The 8,783-nt window shown below is 41.2% G+C and overlaps 1 protein-coding gene across 1 annotated transcript; it reads right to left on the bottom strand.

Annotated features, from left to right (window-relative positions):
- Positions 1-1,424: 1,424 nt before the first annotated feature.
- On the bottom strand, positions 1,425-2,417 carry LOC137085134 (olfactory receptor 52E4-like). Its single transcript, XM_067451693.1, has one exon. It carries the CDS (start codon positions 2,403-2,405, stop codon positions 1,425-1,427), a length of 981 nt encoding a protein of 326 aa, XP_067307794.1. The 5' UTR covers positions 2,406-2,417.
- Positions 2,418-8,783: the final 6,366 nt, after the last annotated feature.

Here is an 8,783-nt window from a genome sequence, read left to right as displayed (position 1 = left end):
CTCACGTGAACGAGCACTGTTTTGCCTATGATTTCAGGCATTTGTCTGTGTTTTCACCAAACCTGTCGGCGAGTCAAAATTGGGGCTAAAATCGGGGCAGTGTGAACTCGGCATTAGGCTAATAATCAAAGTTGCATTAATCTACATATGGTTGTGCTAGGACTCCTCTTGTTGCTAGAGTAAAAAGCAATATACTGAGCTACGTTGAAGGCTATCTCAGAAAGCCTCCCCTGAGGCTGTCCTTTGAGCATTGTTAGACTTCCTCTCATTTAGAGAGTCAAAAGCACTATACTGAAGCCTCTGCTCTTTAAAGCTCTGGTTAAGTAGCATCAAGTCACGGGGCTGAGAGAAATGTATCCCAATGAGGACTCTACTCCTCCAGAGCTTAGCTCAGACAGCACCTGTCTTGGAGCGAGAGTTATTATGTGTCTGAAAGGTGTCCTTGAGTGCCATGAAAGGTGCCTAAAAAATAAAATTAATAATAATAATAATAATAATAATAATAATAATAATAATAATAATAATAATTATTATTATTATTATTATTATTATTAATACTGATATCATTTTGATCACTTTTTAAAAAAGGGTGACAATAATCACAAACATACACGTGTATTTGTGTCTATCTGGGTTCATGTCATTTTTTTATTCCTGTACAAAAAATATGCAGAGAAAAAAATCCTCATAAGCAGATCTCAAATCAACAATCTTATGTCAAAATGGACACCTGTATTACAAATTTAAATAGAAATACATTGTGTTATTTTATTTAGTCATGTCTCATTTAGCAGAAAATAAATCAAAATACATTCATTGATGACTAGTGAATTATGCAATTACAGTAACATGAATATGTCAACAGCAATCAATCAATGCTTTTGTTTTGTCTTGTGATCAGTAACACAAGCCATACACTTAAAATCAGATGGATTAATAAGTATATATACTGCATGCTCCACACAGAGGTCAAACATATCAGTAAACAATGTCTTTTCAGAAACACACAATTTTAACATGTATCTTTTGAAACAGAAACCTAGCTAAATAATATTTTCTTTGTACTGCCTGTACTGCCTTAGAATCTCCGGACACACACACACACACACACACACACACACGCACGCACGCACACACACACACATTTCTTTTACAATTTTTAAATAATTTGAGATTGTAAGGCAATACAAAGAAAATATTATTTAACTAGGTTTCTCTTTCAAAAGAGACATGTTAAAATTGTGTGTTTCTGAAAATACATTGTTCACTGATATCTTTAACCTCTGTGGGGCCAGAGCATGCAGTCTTCATATGGGTAATTTAATTAATTTTAAATACGTATTTTTTTTTAAATAATAAAAAAAAACCTAGCAAATAAACAAACAAACATATAAATATTTTAAATAAATAAACAGACATTTTAATCATTTTGAAATGTTCTCTCTAATTGGCGCAGATCTGTTTTTAACCACTTTCCGGATTATGTCTTTGATTTCAGCTGTGTTTAATACATATATAATGGGATTTAACATTGGTGGTACAGCATATGCCAGAGATGTACTGATGATCCTTGCATTTGGTGTGAGAGAAACCAACCATGCAGCAATGTATGAGCAGGATATGGGGAGGAAATAAATCCCTACTAACAACAAGTGCGAAACACAGGTCTTCAGCGCTTTTAAACGTCCTTGCCAAGTTGTAATTTTGGTTAAAGCAAGAAAGATACCCAGATATGAAATAACTATAATGATCAATGGTACTACAAGGTATAAAGCTGTGATGGCAAATGCCATAACCCTATTAATACTATATTCATTACATGCCAACCTATACATTGGTCCATGATCACAAAAGTAACTCTGAATCACATTTGAGTCACAGAAAGAAAGTCGGGTGATCGAAGACACCATCAAGGCCACCACAGAAGAATTGAATGCCCAAATTGCTGAGAAAACCAAAACCATACTGCCATTGGTTACAATTGCATGATATCTTAATGGCAAACAAATAGCAATGAAACGATCATATGCCAGAACTACAAGAGTGTGACTCTGCATACAACTAAAGAAGTGAACAAAAAACATGTTGGCCAAACAAGCATTGAAGGATATGTACTGTGAGTCGAACAGAAAAGTATTCATCATGTTAGGAATCAGTGCATTAGTTTCACCAATATCAGCCAAGGCCAAGTTAAACACACCAATGTACTTTGGACTGTGCAGGCTCTGATGAAGAGCTAAAATAAGGAGGACTGTAGAGTTGCCAATTACAGATATAAAATATGTGATAAATAAGAATATATAGTAATAACTGCTATATGGTATACCTGTAAGTCCAATGATGAAAAAGTATTGAGGATGAACAATAGAGATGTTTTTTGAAAAACTTGCATTTACAGAACTCATGACAGCTTTGAGTTTGGTGTTATGCACAAGCTGAAAATAGAAATTACCACAAAGACATAAGCAAAATTTCAAACCTGTAACAGGATATTTTAACTACAAATATAGTTTTAAATTCTAAAAGTATACCTTAATGTAACTTTCCATAATATTTGAATCACAGACTTGAATACATAAAGATTTAAAAACAGAAAAAACAATGACACTTCTTGTCTGAATGTTTGTGAAATGCTTTAAATTAAATTACCCTGTTGTAAATTTCTTGTCCTTATTCTCTCATGCTGCACAGATTACTGGCAATCTCCATCTTAATATATCTTCTGAATCATCTCCTGAGAGTTTTAGACAACACAATGATCATGATGTAATACTTAAAGAGATAGTTCACCCAAAAATAAAAATTAGCCCTCACCCTTATGTCGTCCTAGGTGTATAGTAGGCACGGAAAGTATTTAGACTCCCTTAAATTGTTCACACTTTGTTATATTGCAACCATTTGCTAAAAGCATATTTTTTTGTTTTTGTTTTTATGTACACACCTCATATTGACAGAAAAACTGCATTTTTGACATTTTTGCAGATGTATTAAAAAAGAAAAACTAAAATATATCGTAAGTTATGTCCATAACTATGGATCTATGAGACCGAACGATGACCGTCACCGCGGTCTTACCTTGAATGACGCCATTCTTCCGCCTATCCTCGAGACCTAATAACAACAATGTCAGGTGACTGACCCTAGGGGTTGGCTATATAACGTCCAGGTGAACCAACCACTTCCTCTTGCCTGGAACGCCCAGCTCGTCCCGAGTGACAGAGGATGGTGACGGTCATTGTTCGGTCTCATAGATCGATAGTTATGGACATAACTTACGATCTATTTCGACCTCACTCAGACCGTCACCACGGTCTTACCTTAGATGACTTATACCACCAGGGTCACGAGGGACTAACATCTTTCCCTTTTCCTGTACACCTGACCACAGATAGAACAGTGGATCCAAAAGAATTCGGATTTGTTACATTAATCCTATAAAATCTAGTAAACGTGCATGGGAACTCCAAGAAGCTGCAGCACAAATGTCCGAAAGTGCTACCCCCTTAAGTGCCGCCCAGGAAGTAGCCATACTCCTAGTAGAATGAGCAACAAGATCACCAGGGATGGGTAGATTTTGATTGGAATATGCCTGTGAAAATGTATCCACTATCCAATGAGACAATCGCTGTTTAGACACAGGTTTGCCTACACACTTCTTGTCAAAACATATGAATAGTTGCGTGTGTGACTGACACAATGAACGTGTCCGAATGTATGTGTGTAATGCTCTAATCGGGCATAGATAAGAGTTATCCATTCCTTCACCTGTACAAAGGGGATCTGGACGAAAAGCATCAAGCTCAATAACCTGATTTATTGTACTAGGCCTAAGGACCTTGGGCAGGAATGACGGGTTTGGCCAGAGAAAAAACCCTGTTTGTTCTGCCTTCCATCTCAAGCAGTCTTCACTGACTGATAAAGAGTGCAATTCACCAACTCTCTTGGCCGAACATATCGCCAGGAGAAAGGCTGTCTTCCATGTCAAGAATTTGAGATCTGCCTGTTCCAACGGTTCAAAAGGTACTTCCGACAGTGATCGTAGAACAATAGAAAGGTCCCAAGCAGGAGACCTCATAACTCGTCTTGGGTGTAAACGGTGTGCACCCTTAAGGAATTGAACCACTAAAGGGTGTTTGCCAACACTTACACCGTCTACTAAGACATGAAAGTGGGAGATAGCCGCAATGTAGACTTTTATGGTATTAACAGATTTCTCAGAGTCCAACAAGGACTGAAGAAACTTGAGAACCAGACTTGTGTCACAATTGGCCGGATCTAGTCGTTGGTCTTGACACCATGTTGAGAATACTCTCCACTTGCTAGAGTAGTTGCTCCACGTAGAGGGTGCCTTAGAATTATGTAAAGTCCTCAATACAGCTTCATCTAAGTCTTTAGAGAGGGACTGAGTAGAGGCCATACCCAAAGCTGTAGCTTCTCTGGACTCTGGTGCCAGATTTGGCCCTCCGCTTGAGAGAGGAGATCGGCTCTCCTTGGTAATGGTAAAGGGTGACCCTGGACCAAAGCACAAGAGCCGGAAACCAAGGTTTCATTGGCCATTTTGGAGCCACAAGTAACATTCTGTGACGGCCTTGTGCTACTCTGCTGAGCACTAGTGGAATCAGAGGTAAGGGAGGAAAAGCGTATAACAACTCTTCCGGCCACTCTTGAGATATTGCATCTATCCCCAAGGGACCTCCCTGATTGTTCAGGGAATACCATAGATTGCAATGTGTTGTCTCTGTGGTCGCAAACAGGTCGATCTTCGCCACACCAAACCGATCCCATATGAATCTCACGACTTCTGGATGGAGACGCTACTCCCCCGTAAGAGGTCCAGTTCGAGATAGCAGGTTTGCTGCTATGTTCGCAACCCCCGGTATGTATACCGCTCTGAGTGATGAGAGTTTCTGAAACGCCCAAAACAGTAACTCTTTTGTCACCTGGAGACAGCGTATTGATTTGGTGCCGCCTTGGTGATTGATGTGGTACACTGCAGACATGTTGTCCGTCCTCACCAGCACATGTTTGTTTTGCAACCATGGGAAAAATGCCTTCAGAGAAAGATACACTGCTCTGAGTTCCAGCACATTGATGTGTTCTAAGGTCCAGGGAGATTCCCAGAGACCCCTGATGGACCTGCCTTCCCAGACTGCTCCCCACCCCGTCAGAGAAGCATCCGTAGTTATCACAGAACGCCTTGTTGGAATGTTGCCCAAGGGAACCCCTTGTGATAGCAATGTCTTGTTGTTCCAAGGGTGTAACATTTGCACACACCTTCGTTTAACCCTTATCGTGACTTGTCTGTGTAATTTGGGGTGTAATTGGAAGCTGTTCAGCCAGCGTTAGAGAGGACGGGCTCTGAGAAGGCCGCGTGGGATCACAGCTGCTGCTGCCGCAATCATACCTAACAACTGCTGGAATTGGATCAGCTTCATTCTCTTGTCCACTCGGAATGAGTGAACTATTTTGATCAGCTGTACCACCCTCTGGGGTGATAGGGATGCAGTCATCACTTGGGAATTGAGTAAAATTCCCACAAACACGGTGTGTTGTCTGGGATTTAGATTGCTTTTTTCCCAGTTCACCTTGAGACCTAAAGACTGGACATGTCGTAGTACTATTTCTGTGTCCCTTATTGCTTGGCTGTGAGATGGAGCACAAATTAGCCAGTCGTCCAGGTATAACAAAATGTTCAACCCTGCACACTGAAGGGGACGAAGAGCTGCTGCAACCACCCTGGTGAAGACCCTTGGGGACAGAGACAGGCCAAATGGAAGGACCCTGAACTGATAAACCCTGTCTTGGAAGGCAAAGCGAAGAAATGGATGATGATCCTGGCATATCGGTATGTGGAAATATGCATCCTTCAAGTCTATGGAAGTGAACCATTCCCCCGGCTCTATGGATTCCAGAATTTGAGCTGTAGTTAGCATTTTGAAATGTAGTTTTTTTAGAAACTTGTTCAGTTGCCTTAAGTCTAGAATGGGCCGAAGCCCACCGTCTTTTTTTGGTACTAGGAAATACTTTGAATAAAACCCAGTTTGCTGTTTGCTGGTTTTTATCTGTACAATTGTTTTTTTTTTCTGTAATAAAACAGTGATCTCTTTGGCCAAAATTTGTGCCTGGGCTGGGTTTTTGACTATGGTCTTTTGAACTCCTGAAAAAGTAGGAGGGCGTCGCCGAAACTGTATCTGGTACCCTTTCCTGATGGTACCTAGGACCCAAGGATCTGATGTTACCTTCTCCCAACTGTCCAGGCATAGTTGGGAGCATGCTTCGGCGACTCCAAGACCACTATGCATTACCTCCCCGGGATTTGAAACCCCTGGAAGTACGCCCCCTAAAATATCCCCCCCTGACTGGAGTGTGCGACTGGTCAGTTTGGGGAGCTTGGTGGGCTTGTCTAGAACCTCTACCACGGAATTGGTATCCCCTAGTCCGTCCTCTGTCATACCCCCAAGGTTCCGAACGAGGAAAGTGTGAGGGCTGAAAGGATTGAGCAGCTCTATGGCCATATCTGGAAGGTCCGCCAAATGTTTGCTGAACTGATTCTCTCCTGCGTCTTGCCTGATTGGCAGTATCCAGCACAGACTGGGAATCAGCATGGAATACCCGGCCAGGAACAACTGGCATATTAGTCAGTTCCTTCCTAATAGTCTCAGGCAACGATGTTTGAGCCAACCATATCTGTCTTCCGGCTAACATAGCCGAAGACATAGATGCTCCAATATCCCTGGTAAGCTGTGAGTGTGTAATGAGTGCTGTATCAATCAGATTTATAGCATCACGGTCCTCTGTATTGATAATCTTCCTTAAGGCAGCCAAAACTATTGCCAAAGCATTTCCCCCTCGAGCTGCCCGAGTGGCTGCATTATATGCTTGGCACATTAGTCGATCGGTCTTCTGACACTCTTTACCAGGACAGCGAGGGTTGTCCGTGACCTTATCAGGTCCCAACGTAGTCAAGCTTGCAATCTCTCGCTCCACTGAAGGCATGTTCCCCATACCACTCTCAGGGGGGTAGTCTAACTTTACAAACCTCCTACAGCCTGCATTAAACTGAGGTGTAGCTTTGGGGTTATTCCAAGCTTTCTTCAACATCTGAGAATAATCTTCAGCCACTGGAATAGATGCAGGAGGCTGCACACGGGAAATGCTCGTCCATACACCTTGTGTGGGAACTGGAGCCGTAGCTTCTTCCTGAGTATCAAGGCCCAGGATTCTTGCCGCACTTAAAATGCGCGAAAAAATATCAGAATGCAACCCTCCTTCTGAAACTTCAGACCTGGACTCATCTTCCTCATTTTCTTCAACATTCCCCTCACTATCACAAAGTGAATTATTTGCATGCAGTGATACAATATCCATAGAATCATCTCTCCTTTCCTGAAATGATGTTAACACATCTCCAGGTGAGGATGCCACAGGCAGAGCAGATGGTTGTATACCTACGTAATGCAGCCAAAATTTGTGACTGTGTATCGTCCTTGGGCTCTTCAGAACGTGAGGATCTGGTACATTCATCAGGCCTCTTATGTTTGTGAGATTGTTCATTCCCCAATGAATTACTAGGATTAACTTTGTTACAACCACCTGAATGCCTAGCTCTCTGCACTCTTTCTTGCAAGGAAAGCCCTATTGCAGCTGCACAGGGATTTTCGATATCGTCTAATAAATGCTGCATACCCAAACAGGATGGGCATTCCCTGTGTCCATCCCTTGGATGTATGTCCGTTTGACAAAACCGGCAATTTGACTGATTCATGACAACAAGTCAGAGTCCAAGTCACTCATATAACAGTCTGTGATAAGAGAAAAATAAAGGATTGACCCTAACCTAATCACAATATTTTTAATGATTATCGAGGTTTTTACCACAAAAATCACAGTGTTATTAACATATAAATAGTGAGGAATCACTATTTAGTCATCATTCTCTGAAGCGAGTCTGCGAACAGATCCCCAGAAAAAATTTAATAATTTTTTTTTTTTTTTAACAAAAGCAAATGCCTCAAAATAAACTATTTAGTATTAGTTTGAAAATAATTATTCACAACAATACAATTAACCCATAGATTGTGACGAATCACTCTTCATAATCATCTTTAAACAAAATAAATGAATAAATAAGTCTGCGCACAGAACTCCTAATCATATTATATATCCATTACTCTACGTGCGAACACGCAGCAAAAATGGAAAAAAACTACTGTCTGCTGCGAACAGCTGACCCACACCTGTAACAAACTTATGAAACTAAAGAAAAAAAATCACCGAAGTGCGTTCCGACAGCGAAATACACAAATGTGGAGAAACCTACAATCCTCAGGGACTTGAAGCACCTGCACGAATGTGACGGATTGGAATAGAATGTCTCCTGTAATGAAGCACAAAAAACCGCGCTCTACCGCTTCGGTCTCAGATGAGGCGAGAAAGGCAAGAGGAAGTGGTTGGTTCACCTGGATGTTATATAGCCAACCCCTAGGGTCAGTCACCTGACATTGTTGTTATTAGGTCTCGAGGATAGGCGGAAGAATGGCGTCATTCAAGGTAAGACCGTGGTGACGGTCTGAGTGAGGTCGAAATAGATCACATGGTCTTAAGTATTCAGACCCCTTGCTGTGACACTCATATATTTAACAGGTGCTGTCCATTTCTTCCAATCATGCTTGAGATGGTTCTACACCTTCATTTGAGTCCAGCTGTGTTTAATTATACTGATTGGACTTGATTAGGAAAGCGACACACCTGACTTTCTCCACTGAGCAGACTTCTCCAGATAA

Source organism: Pseudorasbora parva, chromosome 8 (assembly GCF_024679245.1).
Source record: "Pseudorasbora parva isolate DD20220531a chromosome 8, ASM2467924v1, whole genome shotgun sequence".
In the NCBI taxonomy this organism is placed as follows: Eukaryota; Metazoa; Chordata; class Actinopteri; order Cypriniformes; family Gobionidae; genus Pseudorasbora; species Pseudorasbora parva.
The sequence above is the reverse complement of the archived record's forward strand: the minus strand, read 5'-3'. Positions and strand labels throughout refer to the sequence as shown.

Bases quoted from the DNA above. Each gene is read 5' to 3' on its own strand.
- LOC137085134 (XM_067451693.1), bottom strand. From the start codon at position 2,405: ATGAGTTCTGTAAATGCAAGTTTTTCAAAAAACATCTCTATTGTTCAT.